This window comes from Martes martes, assembly GCF_963455335.1.
Source record: "Martes martes genome assembly, chromosome: 2".
In the NCBI taxonomy this organism is placed as follows: Eukaryota; Metazoa; Chordata; class Mammalia; order Carnivora; family Mustelidae; genus Martes; species Martes martes.
Window position 1 is genome coordinate 107,201,406 of NC_137889.1, and position 19,926 is coordinate 107,221,331.

The following is a 19,926-nucleotide window of genomic DNA, read 5'->3' on the forward strand; positions in this document are numbered from 1 at the left end:
AACTTGTATATTGGGGTCCCTGGAGGGTATAGCAGGTCAAGCACCTGACTCTTGGTTTCCACTCAGGTCATGATCTCATGGTCACTCAGTGTGGAGTCTGCTTGAGATTCTCTCTCCCTCTCCCTCTGCCCCTCCTGCTCGTGCTCTCTCTCAAATAAATCTTAAAAAAAAAAAAAAAAAAAAAAAATTTTGTATTAAAGGTTATAGCAGATGGTATTTTCCAAAGATGGCTGCAACAGAATTTCCCACCCTAAAACCTCTCTGACAATGTGACATTGTCACTGTCAAAACGAGACATAGAGTCTAATTCCCTACCCTTGAATTTGCGCTGGTCTTAGGATTTACCTATCATCAAAAGGATGTAGTGAAAACAACAACAATGTGTGACTTCCAAAGCAGAGTCAGAAAAAGCTATTAAGCAATTCTCTTTGGACTCTGCATCTGAGAGAAGCCTGCTATTAAACACCCTGAGGCCACCATGCTAGCAAGATCACGAGCAGGTGGTTCCGTCAGCTAAGCTCCCAGCTGACAGGCAGCATCAAATGAGTTAGTTAATTAGTTAGGTGAGCCTTCAGACGTCAGGAAAACCACCCCGCTGAGCCCTCCTCAATTCCTTAACCACAACATAGTAAGCAAATTAAAACGATTGTTTTATGCCACTAGGTTTGGGGTAATTTGTTACACAGTAACAGTAATTGAATAAAGAGATGGCGGCAGGGGGTTCTGTTTGCTGTTGTTTTTAACTGGCAGTGAGCACTAAGTATGAGGGGAAAAAGACCCTGAAACCTGAACTCTTAGACTTTTTATACGAGACAACCTAAATGATAATAAAAGTACCTATTTATACATACATGTGTATATATATTCATCTTTTGTATGTATTTGAAACAAAGAAGACTGCTGAAAATTTAATTACCAACATAGAAATTTTCATTGAGATGATTACAGCGAACACAGAAAAGAAGGCAAAGAACTTAGAGCAATTAGAGAAAATTAACACAAAATTACAAGAGAGATAATCTAGAACTAGATAAGGAAAATTAGTGTATCTGAAGAAAAGAAACCAAATGTACTGGACTGAATAACTAATTCCCCTCCCCCCAAATTTATATACACCTGAAACCTCAGAATGTGGCCTTATTTGGAAACAGAGTCTTTGTGGATGTAATTAGTTAAATTAAAATGAGATTGCATAGTACTAGGATAGGCACTAAATCCAGCGACTGGTGTCACTATCAGGCCATATGAGGATGAAAGCAGGGACTGGAGGACTACATCTATAAACCGAGGAGCACTCAGGATTGTCAACAACTTCCAGAAGCCAGGAGAGTGGCCTGGAGCAGAATCTCCCTCAGAGCTTACAGAAGGAACTAACCCCACCAAAATCCTCATTTTAGACTCCCAGCCTCCAGAACTGTAAGAGAATAAATCTCTGCTGTTTGAAGCCACCATGTTGTTTGAAATAACTTGTTACAGCACCCCTGGGAAACTAGGAGACCAACCAATCTAAAAATATAAAAGAAAGCTTATCTGAAATAAAAATCCGAGAACAAACAAACTGCATTCCAGGAAAATGGCAAATCGCTCAATAGCTTGACAGATCCTGGTTAAGCTACTGAATTGCAACAAAAAGAAACCTTTACTTCCGTTTCCAACACTATTGTCAAAAAAAAAAAAAAAAAAAAAAAACAAAGGCTATAGAAAATCTGACAACGTAATTAACAAGCTTGATCTAATGAACATTACAAAATATTATACACATCAGGGAACAGATGTTCTTGTCAAATATATATTTATGAAAACTGATTATCTATGAGATCATAAAACAAGCACCAAAAAAATCTGATGAACAGTATTTATAGGCATCGCTAAGTGATAAGATCAATGGAATAAGCCATGTTCAAGAAAAGGATTACCCAATTTTTCTAAAGATTGATTTTCCCCCAAACTGACCTCTAGATACAAAGTAATCTCAAACTAAATCCCTACCAGATTTTGGAGGAACTGGTTAAACCAATTACAAAATTTATACAATAAAGCAAAGAGCAAAAAGAAAAAAAGTCAAGATATTACTGATGAAGAATATGGTAAGAGGACTTACTTTACTGGATTTGAAGACTTATAAGTATATAGTAAAAAGGCAATATGGTAATAATAGAGGAACAGACCAACAGGACAGATTGGAGAGCCCAGAAACAAATCCACACATAAGTGGAAATGTGACATATGACAGCTGGCATTGCAGGAAAAAAAGGATGCCCTCATCAATATATGTTCTTGAGGCAAACAATTATCCACATGGAAAAAAAAGAAAATAGATCCCTCCCTCACTTGCACACAAATATCAACCACAGATGGATAAGGGGCCTAAACGAGAAAGGCAAAACTCCTAAAATACAGGAAAAGAGATAATTTTTCAGGGATCCAGATGAAAATAGGAAGACAATGGAATAATATTTTAAGAATTACAAGACAAAAAAAAAAAAGTTGAACCAAGTATCTATTTGACCCAGTCAAATCGTCGTAAAAGACAGGCATTCTCAAACATAAAAACTCAGGAAATTCAGAATCCAGTGAACACTATCTTTCAAAAACCACTTAATGATGAAATACGAACACTTAAAACTGGACCCAGAGAAAGAGCTCATGACTGGACATACCATAATCAAAGAACTGATGGTGAGTTGATGGATACAGAATCAATTTACTTACAGTACTCAAAAACAAACAATTACAAAAATTTAAGATGAAGAATTGTGAAATTTAAGAATCTAAGTGTTATGAACCTGGACAATGGAAAACTAACAATTTATCAACAGTCTAGATATAAGAATGAGAAGAATATGAGGATGGTGTCTTCCTTCACATAGAAACAGATTTGTCTACAATTGAAGCATGTAATTAAACACACACACACACACACACACACACACACACACACACACACAAAACAAGATGTTGCTTTTCACCAATCGGAAAATATTTTAGGTATTGGTAATATCCATGTTGATGAAGACACTGGGAAATGGAACTCCTCCCACACTGTTGGTAGGAGAGTAAACAGATACAAAATTTTGGTGGTTTATTTGGCAACATGCATCAAAATTTTAAATATGATTCTAGAATTGCCAAAATCTAGATCAATTAGCCCTCTCAGCAGGTGGGCCTAAAGGGAGACTCTGGGAGAACCAGTGCGAGAAACAATCTGAGACCAATGCGAGAACCAATCAGAGGCCAAACCAAAAGGTGAATGACAGAAACGGATGAGAAATTCTTTATCACTCATTGTTTCTCTTCATACAGTTTACATCATCAGCTTCTTAAAGGCAGAATCTAGGTCTTGTTTGCATGCAAAAAGCTTATAGAATGTAACGTAGTTATCAAGTAGAAAGTAATTTTGTGTGCATTAAAAAAAAGATTTGTTTTAGAGAGAGAGCACATGCATGAGCACACAAGCAAGAGGAGGTGCAGAGGGAGAGGAAGAGAGGCTGAAGCAGACTCCACACTGAGCGTGGCACTCTACGCAGGGCTCAATCTCATGATACTGAGATCATGACCTGAGAAGAAACCAAGAATCAGACACTTAACCAACTGCACCACCCACGTGTCCCCTAGAAAGTAATTTTAAGATGCATTCTGGTTTTCCTCTTTATTTCAACAGCAATTCCATAAAGAACAAAGGGAATTATTAAAATATGTTATAATCCAGCAACGTTGTTAGTTACATATGGTGATGTTCCACATACAAGGACAGCTCAAAATCTAAATAAATATGCTTCATCCCAGTTCAAGGCTGTCTACAAACACTGCTTTTTTTTTTTTTTTTAAAGATTTTATTTATTTATTTGACAGAGAGAGTACAAGCAGGGAGAGCAGCAGGGAGAAGGAGAAGCAGCTCCTGCTGAGCAGGGAGCCCAATGTGGGGCTCGATCCCACGACCCTGAGATCCTTAGATCCTGAACTAAGCCAAAGGCAGACACTTAACTGACTAAAGCCACCCAGGCGCCCCTATAAACACTGCTTTTGAGATTAGCTGGTTTACCTCTCTTGACCGTACCTGTTAGCCAAACTGTGCAACCACGAAAACCACCTCTGGTCCCCACGACCTGACCTCTCTTGTTCCTGCTGACATGATGAGCTTGATAGGTGACATTAGTTGCTCTCTGCATCCCCTGGAAAAAAGAAATAAAATTCTGATTCACCTGAGTCCCTTAAAAAGTAAACACATATTCCTTGCTGTCACTATTCTATATAACATGCCAAAAGCAAGAACAAAGATTAAAACTAACAGCTTTCTTTTCTTTATAGTACCTAGCATGGTCTTTGGTGCATTACATACACCAGTGAAATTAACCCTAGAACCACCGAGGAACACAAAGACTCTTACTACCATGGCTTTACAAATGAAGATGTTAAACCTGAGAAAAGTTAAACGGGTTGCCCAAGTTCCCAGAACAAGGGAGTGGTGGACTCCAGAGCCCAGTCTTCCACTCAATCATTCATTCAGCCAGTATTTACTGAGGCCCTACCAGTATACCAGGTGAACTCAGCAGGGTCCCTACCCTCACTGAGCTTGCATTCCACTGCAGGAGACAAAGCAGAGCAATTTATTGTAGTATCAGAGTGACAACTGCGTTCAGAAAATAAAACAGGGTAAGACTGGAAAGAGGGATCAGGGATGGGTGCCTCTTCACACAGAAGGACAAACAAACATGTCTGAGAAGGAAGCATCTAAGGAGACTCCTGAACAAAGCGTGGAAGGTCTGTGGGTAACATGAAATGCATGATGAAAAAAGTAGACACACTGCTTATTTGTGGTTATTCCACAAAAAAATGGAATGCAATTTTTCTTCCAATATTCTCTTCTTAAACAAAAACAGCATAAATTTACACAGGCCTCAAAGAATCTGAATAGCCATTTCTCCAAAGAAAAAATACAAATGACAAAACAGGCAGTTTAAAAGATGTTCAGGGACGCTTGAGTGGCTCAGTCAGTTGAGAATATGACTCTTGATTTCAGCTCAGGTCATGATCTCAGGGCTGTGAGACTGAGACCCACATCGGGCTCCACACTGGGCATGGAGCCTGCTTGGGATTCTCTATTCTCTGCCCCCCACTCTCTCTCTCAAAAAAAAGAAAAAATTCAGTATCATTAGCCATCACAAAAATGCACATCAAATCAAAACCACAAGGAAACAGACACCTCTATAACCCACTAGAATGGCTATAATCAAAAAGACAGTAACAAGTGCTGGTGAGACTCTACTGAGAATTTAGAATCCTCAGACATTTGCTGGTGAAAATGTAAAATAGTATAGCCACTTTGGAAAACAGCACTTTTACAAAATGTTAAAATATAGTTACTATATGACCAAAAATACATATATAAATATATAGATATAATATATGTATATTTATATATATTATATAAATATATAATATATAGATATAATATATAATAAATATATATAAGTATATTATATATATTGTATTTATATATATATAAAATATATATATATAATATAGTTACTATATATGACCAAATAATTAAACTCATAGATATATACTCACAAGAAAGGAAAACATATCCACACAAAACATATATACCTAAGTTCATAGCAGCATTATTCATAAAAGCCAGAAAGTGGAAAAACCCAATTGTCCACTGGCTGAAAATTAGATAAACTATTTGAAAATTTATGTATCCATTCAATGGAATGTTACCTGGCAGTAAAAAGGAATAAAGTACTCAAACACGTTACAATTTGGGTGAACCTCAAAAACATTAAGCTAATTCAAAGGAGCCAGTCACAAAGATCACATATGGTATAATTCCATTTATCTGAAATGTCCAAAACAGGAAAATCTATAGAGAGAGAAAGCAGATTAGTGACTGAGTGATTGTCTCGGGCTCGGAGATGGGGTGGTGGGGGGGGAAGCCCGGGGGAGTAATTGCTAATGGGTATGGGATCTTTTGGGGGGTGATAAAAATGCTCTAAAATCGCCTGTGATGACAGTTGCACAACACTGTAAATATACTAAAAACCATTTAACCGTACACTTTAAGCAGATGAATTGAATGATACGCAAATTATATCTCAATAAAGCTGTTTTCTACCCAAAACAAACAAAAAAAAGAATTACAGAGTCTCTATTTCTCTTCCTATGGAGCAAAAACATAATTCAGGTTGTTCTTCTTTTGTATTTTATTTATTTATTTATTGAGAGAATGTGCGCACATGGACATGGCGGAGAGGGACAGAGGGAGAGAGAATCTCAAGCAGACTCCCAGCTGAGCACCAAGCCCCAGGCAAGGCTCCATCCCACAACCCCGAGATTATGACCTCAGCCGAAATCAAGAGTCCAATGCCTGACTGAGACACCCAGGTGCCCCTAATTTAGGTTCTTTTTAGCAGCTTGTCTTTTATTTTATTAACATAAATGCATTATTTGTTTCAGGGGTACAGGTCTGCGATTCGTCAGTCTTACACAAGTCACAGCACTCCCCATAGCACATACCCTCCCCAATGTCCATTACCCAGCTACCCCATCCCTCCCACCCATCTCCCCTCCAGCAACCCTCAGTTTGTTTCCTGAGATTAAGAGTCTCTTGTCGTTTGTCTCCCTCCCGGTCCAATCTTGTTTCATTTTTTCCCTCCTTACCCTCCACAATCTCCTGCCCTGCCTCTCAAATTCCTCATATCATAGAGATCATATGATAATTTTCTTTCTCTGACTGACTTATTTCGCTTAGCTTAATAGCCTCTAGTTTCATCCACATCATGGCAAATGGCAAGATTTCATTTCTTTTGATGGCTGCACAGTATTCCATTGTGTATATATACCACATCTTCTTTATCCATTCATCTGTTGATGGACATCTAGGTTCTTTCCATAGTTTGGCTTTTGTGGACGTTGCTGCTATAAACATTCGGGTGCATGTGCCCCTTCCGATCACTACATTTGTATCTTTAGGGTAAATACCCAGTAGTTAGAAGCATGTATTTATAAAATAGATATGTGACAGCATTTTTTGATAGGGTGTTTGTATTTGATACTGCTTATAGCTCTTACTTTTCCAGACAGTTTTATTCAACACTCATTCAACTATTTACTGAATGCATACCACATGCCTGACATTTTTCTAGGTGCTGATGAAACAACAGTAAACAGTACCAATAAAAATCACTGTCCTCATGGGACTTATCTAGTCCTCACTTATCTATTCTCTAGTGCAGTGATTCTCAAGATGTGGCCCCTGAGGAAGCAGCTTCTCCTGTGAACTATTAGAAATGTCAGCTCCCGGGGTGTCTGGGTGGCTCAGTGGGTTAAAGCCTCTGCCTTTGGCTCTGGTCATGATCCCAGGGTCCTGGGATAGAGCCCCGCATCGGACTCTCTGCTCAGCAGGGGGCCTGTTTCCTCCTCTCTCTCTCTGCCTGCCTCTCTGCCTACTTGTGATCTCTGTCTGTCAAATAAATAAATAAAATAAAATAAAAAGAATTGTCAGGCCCTGCCCCAAGGCCAAGGGAATCCGAAACTCTGGGGTAGAGCCCAACAATCTGTATTTTAAAGACCTCCAATCGATTAGGATGCGAGCTCGAGTTTGAAAGCCCTGGACTAATGGGAGGGGGCGAGGATAAATAAATAAATTATATAAATTAGGCAGGAACAAATATTGAAAAGAAAAAAGTAAACAAAGCAAAATTGTGAAGAAATTTCAGAGAAGTGACATTCAGACAGGGTGGCCAGCCAAGGCTTCAGCAAAACGAGGACACTTAAGACTTGTGATGACTTCTGGGGTTAGTGCCTCCAGACAGAGCGCAGAGTGAGCACAAGGGACCAGGGAAGTCTAGGATGGTAGCCATACAGTCCAAATGACTCACGTGAAGCCAACAATCATCAATTCAAAGCAACACCAGTCACCAGGTCCTAGTTTCCACAGCCACTTCAGGAACACCAAAGAAAGGAGGAACAACCTGGGTGGATCCAACCAGAGCTGTAGTTTGGCCGGGGGGGGGGGGGGGGGGGGGTGGTCTTCAAAACAGGGAATAAACAGCATTGCAACTATAGAAGCAGGAACCGTGGTTTTTTGTGGGTTGGGGGGGCGGGGAGGGGCTGTTTTAAAAGTATGAATTTGTAAAGGAATATATTTCTGTCCAGATCAACTTTTGGATGGTAGTCCTTTCTAAAAATGGTCTCTGCCTGAGGTGCCGGATCTCTTTTCCCACCTCCCCCTCCACAATCCTCCTTGTGTACAAGACAAAGCACCTCTACCTTTCTGAGTCCTACTATCACTCATTGCAGAAAACCCTTTTTGACCAAAGGGACAATCTGACAATTCTTTTAACAGGCACACCACAAAAACTGCACCCCTCCCCCACTAATCATCTCATGAACAAACGCATTTCCAATAAAATTATGCTCTACGTGTTCAATAATCACTTTTGAAAAATTATAATATGGATCTCCCTATTTCTTTTCAATGAACTAATGAAGCAAACATTATTTTCCAGCTCGACATTTCCAAGATCTTAAACAAAAACAAGGTTCCACACATGAAGTCTTCGTCTCTTGGGAATCAGTGACACCTCTTCCCATCAGTCACTAGGTTCAGCTCCCAGCCCAGCTGCCTGGGGAGAAGGGAGCAGAGTCTGAGGGAGGGGGTTGAGGGGGTGGTTTCAGGAGGGTACTTGGTGAGTTAGCTGCCTACACTGGCAGAACCTGTTTGACTGGGGTCATTTTGCTTTGGGGTTTACTCCAAGTTATTCTGCTTTAGGGCAAGAAAAAACATGTACCGGATGAATTTTAATTCATTCTGGCCTTGTAAAATATCTCTTGTTTTTCTTTTTAAATTGAGTAGAATGTCAAAATTACCTGAGAAGCTATAAACAATGGAGGATGTGATCTGGAGAAAATACAAGATAAGCAGAGGCTGTCTATTTTAACCATGAGAAAAGAATGCTACCTCAGGGTTCCTTGCTCCAACCTTTAAAAAACTTCCGGCAGCAGATATAGCAGTCCAAGGAGGCTTAATGTTTATGTGTGCTTGAGATTTTTCATATTAAAAAACACTCTTAAAAAAGATTTGTCACAATCTCCCACCTCCCAGTTTCTCCGAGTAAATCAAAGTGCATTTTTTAAAAACTACTGGAATGGCAAGGTGGTGGCATTATGCCTGAATTTTACCCAGAATCTGAAGGTCACTTCCAACAGAAAAACTCTTTTAATCCCCCTTCCCTTCTTTTCCACCCATGCTAGCCAAATCCTTCCTAGAATTCCACCAGAAGAAAGGACATCAGTGAGTCACTAAGGCCAAGTGAGTGATTCTATATTCCTACTCTCTGTCTTCAGTGGCCTAGCTTCTCTCCACAAGACGGAGAAATCAAGCTTACAAATTTAAGAGGCTGCGAGGTTTGTAGAATTATTTATGTGGCTTGGTACATACACTCAGCAGTTCCTGTAATACTTACTGCCCATATGATTTGTTCTTTAGGGACTATTTTATACTTTCAGCTGCCTTTCTATGTGTATATAGTTGGACTTTCTTGGGAGGGTAGGTCAAGCACATGAGTTAACAGTTCTATTTTCCCCAGTGCCCAACCTCTTTCCGTGAGCCTAGTCAGTGCCAGTTAGATCTGAGGCATTTATTTTAAAGCATGATTTGTTTTCTCTGTATAACTTACAAATGAAATGCTGACTGACATTCAGAAATCTTTAGTCTAGCAGAAGTGGGATAATTCAAGAGAATTTACTCACTCACTCCACTTGGGGCTAAACAACCATCGGTCCTGTTTCTAGGCTAACACAAGGCCTCTGATATTTGTGGAGCGCATTTTTTACACATTCTACAAATGTCTGCCATGACGCACACAAGTAGCCCTGGGTACCTTTTCTGATCCACCTTAATTTCCACATGGGCGGTTTTATTATTTTATCCACTTCCCTATGGGAGAAATTAACTTCTCCTATGATGTCATTTAAAGAACTGTATGCCTTGTGAGTTTACTATGATCTGATGAAAAACTGCCTTAAGTGAAATCTGTAAAAGCACAGAGCATATGCCAAATATCAAGCGTAATTCTGGACTCCACATCCATCAGCCACCCCACCACCCCCCTTAAACTGACTGCTAAACAGTGTGGTCCCCAAAGAGAATCTCTTGAAATGATAACAGGCATGTTTCTTTCATGTCTCAAGACGTACTATGGAGAGATGGCAGAGTATCGCATGAATAAACTGGAGAGATGGTAGAGTACACACAAGGAGAAGCCTTTACTTCACAGAGTTACCGACTGCATCGTGCAGTTACTGACAACTGAAGTTAATCTTCTGAACATTAACAAGCCAAAGACAAACAGCAAAAGTGAAGATTATACATTCTTGGAGGCCGAGGAAATTTGAAGATGCTACGCTTAAAACCTTGCTATGGCGAAACACGTCACACAGCAGACACTGGAAGGATGTTTCCGGTCAGGAAGTGAATCTCAGGCTCCACCCCAGACCTTTGGAATTAAACGAAGTTCCTGGTAGGCTTACCTGATTGCCGTCAACTATCATGCACGTGCTCTGTATATACATGACAGCTCTCCAACAGGTCTGTTTTAAAAAGATTAAGTAACATTTAAATATTTAACAGGGATTTTATAATGTCAATACCTTTAATGGAAGGGCCCCTGGATGACCTCCAGGTGGAAAGCCCAGCTGTAAGAGATTCCTACAAGTCAGAAATGAATCCAAGATTATTTGGTGATTGATCCCTTCTAGATACTGGGCATAAAATAAAATAAAATAGAATAAAAACATTTCAGAGGAGGAGACAAACTATAAACATGTAAAGAAATCATTATACCACGACAGACCCTTGCACCTCCCACCAGGGTAACTACACATAAGAAGGAGCTCAGAAGCTGGGCAGACAAAAATACACTAACATCTCCCTCAGAAGTTGAAATTAACTACTAAAGCCATAGGACAGTACACACAAAAATGTGTAAACGAATGTTCACAGCAACATTACCCATGATAGCCAAAGAAGAGAAACAACTCAAATGTCCATCAATTGATGAACGGTTAAACAAAATGGTATATATCCATAAAACGGATTATTATCCAAACATCGGAAGGAATGGAGTTTGATAACACACTACAGCATGGATGAACCTTGAAAACATTATGCTAAGTTAAAGAAACCAGACACAGTAGGCCACAAGTTGTATGATTCCATTTATAGGGAAGTTTGGAATAGGGAAATCCAGAGACAGAAAGTAGATTACTGGTTGTCAGGAGCTACAGAGGAGGAAGGGGTAAGAAGGGGAATGAATGCTCATTCATTTGAGGGCAATGAAAATGTTCTAAAATTGGGTATTGGTGATGGTGATACAACTCCATGAATCTAGTGAAAAAACAACGAACTGTACAAACATATGAGAGACTGAGGTAAGGGATGCAAGCATCAAAGAAACTAGAGAGAAGAGACAGAATAATGGCCACATTCACCTAAAAATTAAAAACTAGACTTCTATAAATGTCTAATATTCACATTCACTGGAAGGATGTTTCCGGTCAGGAAGTGAATCTCAGGCTCCACCCTAGACCTCTGGAATCAAACGAAGTTCCTGGCATTTTTTTTCAGTTAAAACTCACTTGGTAAAGAACTATATCCTTAAACGATATTTCACAGAAATAACTACCACTTAGGTAAATACCAAAAGGAAAAGTTACTCTCTTCACTTAAATTACTTAGGAACTTGCTTTCAAAACGATTCAGGGTTGGAGTTTGACTATTGTGTCATTAGTATGCTATAGATAATTGATCTGTCTCAGAACAAAAGGTGGTCACTTCCATGGTGGTGGATGAGAAAATGGTATTATCAACTAGATTTTACTTTAAATTACTAAGTTTGCATTTCACAGTTGGGCAGTTTTTTTCTGTTTTTCTTAGTCAAAGCCAAGATTAAAATAGTGTTTCTCAATTTCAGCATTAATGACTTTTAGAACCAGGTAATTATCTGTTGTGGGCACTGTCCTGTGTTCCATGGGATGTCTAGCAGCTTCCCTAGCCTCTATCCAACAGATGCCAGAAGCCCCACAGTGCGTGCGTTCACACACACGTAACAAACAAAACTGTCTCCAGACGTCACCAAAAACTCCCCTAGGAGTGGCAGAATTTTATCTGGTTGAGAACCGCTGAAGTAGAGAACTACCCCTCAAAAGTCAATGTAACAGACCCAGGCAAAGCTCATTTCATAATTCACACTGAGAGCCACAGCTCTGCTAAGGGAAGGCTAACACTGCGGTACCCTACCAGAAGCCAGGGCTGCAGAATCGCCCAGTAGCAGGATTCCAAAGAAGCTCTTGGTATTTCCTTCCCCTAAAAGTAAAAATGAATACATAAATACATAGAGAGTAGAAAAAAGTGTTGGCAGCCATCCCAAAGGTATTACCTAGACCTGCCCTGTCCAACCTTCCGAGACCACGAAAATGTCCTACACTGCACTGCCCAAAACACTGGCCACTAGATCCACATGGCAATGTGGCACGTGAAATGGGGTGAGTACAATGAAGGAGGAGAATTCTTTATTTCACTTAATTTCAACTAAATTTAAGTTGCCACACGTGGCTAGCAACTATCAGATCAGACAACAGAGATCCAGACCTTGCTATCCTTCTTGTTATTGGTGTTAATCAACATAAAGAGTCCATTCTTAGTAGAGGTTGAGTTTCCCTCTTCTTTATGCAATTTTTCCAGCAGCATCTCCCTGGCTTCCAGAAGGAAGATCAATACTTATGCCTGACCACAGTCTGACCAATGTTTTGAAGAATGAATATACTGGCCTCCTCCCAGCTTTTCTTTTTTTTTTTTTTTAAAGATTTTACTTATTTATCTGACAGACAGAGATCACAAGTAGGCAGAGAGGCAGGCAGAGAGAGAGAGGGAAGCAGGCTATCTGCCGAGCAGAGAACCCGATGTGGGGCTCCATCCCAGGACCCTGGGATCATGACCTGAGCAGAAGGCAGAGGCTTTAACCCACTGAGCCACCCAGGCGCCCCTCCTCCCAGCTTTTCATCAGCTGTGTGTCCCATATCTCCAGGCTCGTTTCTTTTTGTTCCATCTCGGTCTTCCCCAAAATCTAGAAGGGGCTACTGGCCTTCTAGGAAAGGCATATAGCACTATAAGGAACAAATCGCTCGAAAAGGTAGAACTGGTAAAAGGAAAAATTATCTTATTCATTTGTTTACCTTTTAATTAACTCCCTGCTACAGAAAATGCAACATCCATGAGAGTGGGTAGGATTTTTTTACCACTGCATGCCCAGCACCTAGAACGAAGGCTTGCACAAAGATGATATTAAATATTTGATAAATAAATAATAACAAGAACACCTTAAATACTGCTCATGTGCCAGGTACCACCATCGTGCTTCAAATACTGACTTATTTAAACCTTATGGCAACCCTAGAAGGGATGTACTATTATCCCCACTATAAGCTCTGTTTTATTATCCACATTTTTACCTTTGAGGAGAGGGAGGCTCAGAGGCATTAGGTAATGTGCCCATGACCACAAAGTTGGTTAATGACAGAACTGTAATTTGAGCCCTACCATGGACGGAGTTCATTCTCTAACTTAAGCTATGCAGAGATATTAATGTTGTATAGGCTTTTCATATCTGAAGCACCAAAGCTTACTCTACACCATACTCCTTATCCCCATCCTGCTTTATGAGCAAAGTGTAGACACAGCACATCTGTAATGAAATCTCACTACATAATCCATGGTAATAGCAGCATGCAACATTAATACAGGGTTGCAAACAATTCAGCAACACGCAAGAGTGTGTGCACACAGAAGAGCCATGCCATATGGTAAAGTAGCCCACAGCTCTGAAGATTTTAGTAAGTAATAAAGGCTAACAGGCATCTCAGGCAGAAGGAAAGGGCCTCTGTAAAACCATGAGGATGGAAGGGATGTTGAGGCTGGAGATAGGGAGCTATGGAAAATCTGGGAGTGGTGGGAGAGAGGGGAATGGAAAGCCAAACCACAGTGAGACTCTATGTGCTTCTGAATGTCAGATCACTCTGTGGGCAGTAGGCTCCAACTCCACCGTGAGGCAGTTCTAAGCAAGTAATTCAAGCCAATATGATTTTACCAAATGGGTAAATAAACTTGGGCCTGAACTGAGTGCCCCACATTTCTCTCAGCCCAGCTAACACACTCCTCCCAAGGGCAGATAAAAGCTGATCCCATTGGAGAAAGGTTCTATCAGATGGAGAATGATATTCATTACATCCAGTGCTTTGTTGGACTGAGCTAAGAGGAAGCTAATGGAGCAAGTTCACTCCTGACTTCTCTTTCCCATTCTTATAGACGTATGGAGACACCTTCCTGTAATACTAATTAACATTCCCAATCCTGTAACATGACATTTTCCCATGTCTTTGCCTATCTCTCATGAATCCACTTCTTTTACCTGCTCTTTCACAGGAGATACTACGCAAAGCTTAGGACTTACTCTCTTTTTTCTCTGTATTCTCTAACTCAAATTTAACCATTAAATTTTTATTTCCAACCTTAACCCAATTCAGTCCCTATCGTTGTGTTGTCCACATGTTCCTACTGAGTATTTGAAAAGAGGCTGGTCAGAACTGAGATGTGTACATGTAAAATATACATTTAAGTGAAATACCTTAGTAATTTTATATTGATTATGGTAGTATTGAAGTTACATTTATACTAAAATGACTGTTTTAAATATGTTGTGGTAAATAAAATACATTATTAACATTTATTTCAACCTGTTTCTTTTTACTTTCTGTAATGGGCCCTCTAAAATTTTAAACTATATATGCGGCTCACATTATATTTCTACTGGAAAGCATATCTACTAAAGCTGTCCCTCACACTCAGCAAGCTGAAAACTGGATCCACCACTAACAAACTCTATGACCTCTCTGTGCCTCAGTTTCTTCATCTGTAATGTAGAAATACTACTTGTAATGAAGAGGGTAACTGCAAAATAAATAAATAAATAAATAAGAACAAGACATAATACTATACGCCAGACACTGTTCTAAGCATTTTTCTTATATTAGCGCCTTTCAATCTTCACAATACCCCAGTGAGACTAGCATTTCCATGTTATAGAGATACAGACACAGATATAGAGAAATTAAGAGACTAGCCAAAGATCACATGGTTAATAAATAGTGGAGCCCAGATCTGAGCCCAGGCAGCTTTAAAGGACTCTCTCTCAAGACACCCACTTCAGAAATGCTGCAAAAACTCAATAAGTTAATTTAGGTAAAACATTTTAGGCAGTACCAGGCACACAGTAAACTCTCCTTCAGTGTTTAACTATTATCACCGTTACCCCAGCCCCCAACTTACTTCCCCATTTCCCAGCATGCCACCACCCTTCTCCCCATTTCCCAGGACTAAAACCTCAGGATCAACTTTTAACCAGCCTCCCTCTTTCATCCCCTAATTCTAGTTAGCTCCTTTTTACTCTTCTTTGAGTGTTTTTAACACACCTATTCCACTATTCCCACCACCACCTTAGCCTTGCTCTTTGTACCCTCACACTCGAACTCATACCAAGAAAAACTTAAACAGTGCTCATGCACTAGGCATGCTTCAAATCTATTAACTCATTAAAACCTCACTATAACCCTGTCTGTTCTCCAGGACTTCCACATCTGGGCTCTAGCAGTATTTAATTTCCTCAGTAGCCTAGGCTTCCTAGAAGCCCAATTTCATCATGTGATGGAAACTTAAAAGTGTATGGATGTGTTCTTTACACGAGTGTCTATCAGCTGACTTAAGTGTGTGAAAGGGAAATATGAGGGATGTTCTCTACTGGGGCAAAAAAAGACTTCTAAGGCCCATAAAATTAAAAATTCTAGCCTCCTCAAAAATCTCCCACAGAATCAAGTCTTAACTCAGCAAAGCCCCACCTTACCCATTCAAACGTCACTCCACTCCTCAATAAAAATTCTCCAGAGTTGGGACTACTGGGTGACTCAGTCGGTTAAGTGTTCAACTATTGGTTTAGGCCAAGGTCATGATCTCAGGGTCAGGAGACGAAGCCCCAAGATGGGTGGCATGCTTGGGAGGAAGTCTGCTTAAAGATTCTCTCCCTCTGCCCCTCCCCCAACTCACTCACCCTAGACCTCTGCCCCTCTCTCAAATAAATAAATATATTTTTTATTTTTTTTTAAAGATTTTATTTATTTATTGGACAGACAGAGATCACAAGTAGGCAGAAAGGCAGGCAGAGAGAGGGAGGAAGCAGGCTCCCCGCTGAGCAGAGAGCCCAATGCGGGGCTCAATTCCAGGACCCCGGGACCATGAGCCGAAGGCAGAGGCCTTAACCCACCAAGCCACCCTGGCGCCCCAAATAAATTTTTTTTTTTAATTCCCCAGAGTAAACAGGTTTCTTCATTGTTCCTGGAGTAAAAATAATATTAATTCTTATTCTTAGCCCCTACTTATTCAGTGCCCCTCTGACTCACAAATCTGAGTACATTTCACCTCCATAAACCCTTCCCAAACACCCAGGATAAACTAATCTGCTCTAAATTGCAATGAAACATGTCTTACACCACTCACTGTGGTCTGATATATTCATCACCTGGCAAATGCCACTTACAAGCCCAACCAGGCCACGAGCAACTGGAAGGTAAGCACGGAGCCCCTATATTTCATCTTCTCCATGAGCAGCAAAGGTCTCTACAAAGAACACACACCTATTTGGCAAAAGTTAATAAATAATGGATGGTGTAACTGAAATTATCTGTAAACACCTTAATTTAGCCAACCTTATTTCCCTAACTAGTTAATACTTCAAGGTACAGGAGCAATACTAAATCACATGACAGTAATTTCATCGAAACTTCAAATTCATTATTTTGTTTACATCCTTGTTAAGTCCGCTGACATTCAAAGAGATAGACGGTTTTCCCTTAGAGCACTCAGCTACCAAATGACAAAGCTGGGACCCAAGACCATGCCAGTAGGCCAATGCTCATTCCAGTGTTGTAATTCACCTTTATCTCCTTTCCCTGCTTATCATGTTAAGGTTAAAAGGAGAAAGGAATCAGATGAGAATCCTTGGTAAGAACAGATATGGTAAATTCACGACTTCAAGTGAGTATTTGCCTGAAATGGCTTTTTATTCTTTGACTCATCAAGGGTAATGATGATTTGCAAGGCTGCATTTAAAATTAAACCTCGTGATGGTATTGTACTGTGAAATAAAAACCAATCTAAACTGAAAACCATTTCCTTTCCTGACTCAAAAGTTGGACACTGCCTCCCCTCCCCCACTGCAATCTGCTCTATACTTACAAAATCTTAAGGCTGTTGATCATCAAAGAATTAAGGAAGGAAGCAACCTTCTGAGGGCACAGCACTAGACCATCAAATCCAACCGGCAGTTCTTGCTAAACGTTATAAACCATTAGTCTTCCCATACCTTACTGTCTCCAGAAATCGAGTCCTTAAAACTCCATCATGTTATTTGTTAGACATTCCAATTTAATACCGAGCCACAAAGAACCTCAGTTCCGAGCAGTCTCAACTCATGAATGGCCACATTGTTGGGTACTCTCCCTTCACAGTGAAACTCAGAAATGGAAAGACGTGGAGATGGATCCAAACCTGGGCTAAGTGCACTGGCAGAGCCAAGAAAAACCAGAACGCACCAAACGCGCCCGCCTCCGCCTCCTCTGCAGACCTTCAGGCCACTTCAAGGGATGCGGGCAGCATCCCCCGTCGGGGGTTTACGCTTCAGCAGCCGACAGCTCACTCTCTAAAGATTATCTTCCAGGTCTCTTCTAGCCGAGGAGCAGAGGAAGAGGCATTCTTCGCCCCCAAAAGGTGGGTCGGACCGCACACCGCGCCCAGCCGGAGACCCCCGCCGCGCCAGCCCGTCTGGTAGCCCCACCGCTCCAGCTGGGAGGCGCCGCGGCCTCGGGTACCATCCCCGAGCCCCACGGAGGATGCAGAGGAGGCAGGAGGAAAGCAGCGGCTCCGGAACGAGCTGCAGCCACAGCCTCCCAGAGCCTCCTTCGCTCCGCTGCCCCGACTCACCCAGTTCTGCGCATTATTGCTCAGCTTGACTTTCTTGCACAGGCTCCCAGGGACCTCCATACCGCCGAGTGCGCGCGGGTGCCGGGATCCTCACCTCCCCGAGCGTAGCAGGAGGAGAGGCCGGAGGGGGCGGGACGGGAAGGCGGGGCCTCTTCGCGCTGGGGTCGGCGCGCGCTTACGTACGCACGGGCTCGTGCTCGTGCCTCCTGCGTGGCGCGCGGGTCGCGCCTCCGAAATGGGTCTGGAGCTGAGGTATGTAGGGAGGGGCGAAACGGCGGGCGCGAACCTTAGGCCAGAGTTGGGGGCGGGGCTTTAGAGCTGGGGGCATGCGCGACGCTCCTCCCTCTCGATTCTGAGGAAGGGGCGGGGCCTGGGAAGGTAGTCGTGGAAGTTCCCTGGCTTCTCCCCAGCTTTCCCCCTCGTGCTGCGCAGGCGCTGAGTTTGGAAGCGAGTGGCAGGCGCGGGCCGCCCACGGAAGGGCAAAAGAGATACCTGGCTCTCAGCTTTTAGCGCGCTTGGCTCCCTTTCAGCTGATGCTGTTTGGGAAAAGACACTGATGTAGTCTCTTGTCCCTCTAGCTTTTCCTCCTTTAGCTTGGCTGCCGGTCTCCTGTGTGCCCAATCGGTATCCTTGTCACCCTGGTGACATTTAAAAAGGGATTTTACAGCCTCACAAAGAGAAGAAATGATTCACCGAACAGCTTATTCGTCACACGTTCCGCCTAGTGGCTTTAAAATTCTGCTCAGCGGCGCACAACTTCAAAAAACAAGTCAGTACCCCGTCCTTGGTCATCAATAATTAATATCTTGACTGGGATTCGTGGTTATCTGCAAGGTGCCTCCTTCCCACTTGGAGACCTCTCTTCATAGCCGGAGATTTCCGTCCAGTGATTCTCATCTGATAGGCCAAATGGGCTACTATTGACTAGCTTTTCCGGAAATTCTTAAGAGGACTGAAATCCAGGCTTAGGGAAGTCTGCTGGTTACCACAGGGTAGAATGCCCACCTGTAGAGGACATTTTCAAGTTCACCTAATTACTACAGGACTAATTAATAGGAAAATGGGCTGGGATATGGAGGAGCTTCCTCCACGGGTTCTCGCCCCCATCTCATTACTCTAATGACTTTTCCACAGCTTTCCCCGGCACAAAAAGAGTTGTTTGAAGCTCTGCTTCTCCTACTCTCCACCTCCCACTCTCCCATGCCCCTACACACATACACGATCTTCAATCACTAAGACCTGAAGCTGTTGCTTTATAAAAGCTAGGAAATAAGTTCTCTATTTCTCCCACTGTTGCTGCGTTTTATTAGGCCTTGCCAAGATGAATCACAACTAATACCCTTTACTAGGCATCCTCCCACCTGTGCAGCGGCTGCCCACACCCATCACACACACCCTTCTTGAATTGCTGTCAGAGGGGTACTTCTAAAATGGAAATCTGACTTTGTTTACTTAACCATGTAAAATATCAGTGGTTCCCTATAGCTTTTGCTAGGGGATGTTCCATTTGAAGTCTACATATAGAACTGAATTTCAATATAATTCCCAATTCTGCCAGTAACAGGAATGAACTTGGAAGTTCAAATGAGAACACATCACCGCATTTGGAATCAGCCATTTTTCCAACTAGTTCTACGAAATGATATTTAGAGGGGAATGATATAAAGACAACACAATCTGGGCTTCTAGGTGTGCTTATTGCTTCTCAGTCCTTAATTCTGAGATTTTCCAATGAAAGACATTTTTAGGGTTAAATTATATTGTGCGTTTACTTTGATAGTCTCAGTTCAAATTCATGAGTCCAGGCATCAGTAGTGCGAATGAGCCTGTAACAC

The 19,926-nt window shown here is 41.5% G+C and overlaps 1 protein-coding gene across 1 annotated transcript in view; it reads right to left on the reverse strand.

Annotated features, from left to right (window-relative positions):
* The window catches only part of PAPSS1 (3'-phosphoadenosine 5'-phosphosulfate synthase 1), a 98,251-nt gene extending 80,049 nt beyond the window's left edge, over nt 1–18,202 (reverse strand). The window contains exons 1-2 of the mRNA XM_080797738.1: nt 18,092–18,202; nt 4,058–4,172 (exon numbers count right to left, since the gene is read on the reverse strand). Coding sequence (XP_080653864.1) covers nt 4,058–4,172; nt 18,092–18,151 — 175 coding nt within the window. The 5' untranslated portion in view covers nt 18,152–18,202. The remainder of the gene's footprint in view (nt 1–4,057; nt 4,173–18,091) is intronic.
* Nucleotides 18,203–19,926: the final 1,724 nt, after the last annotated feature.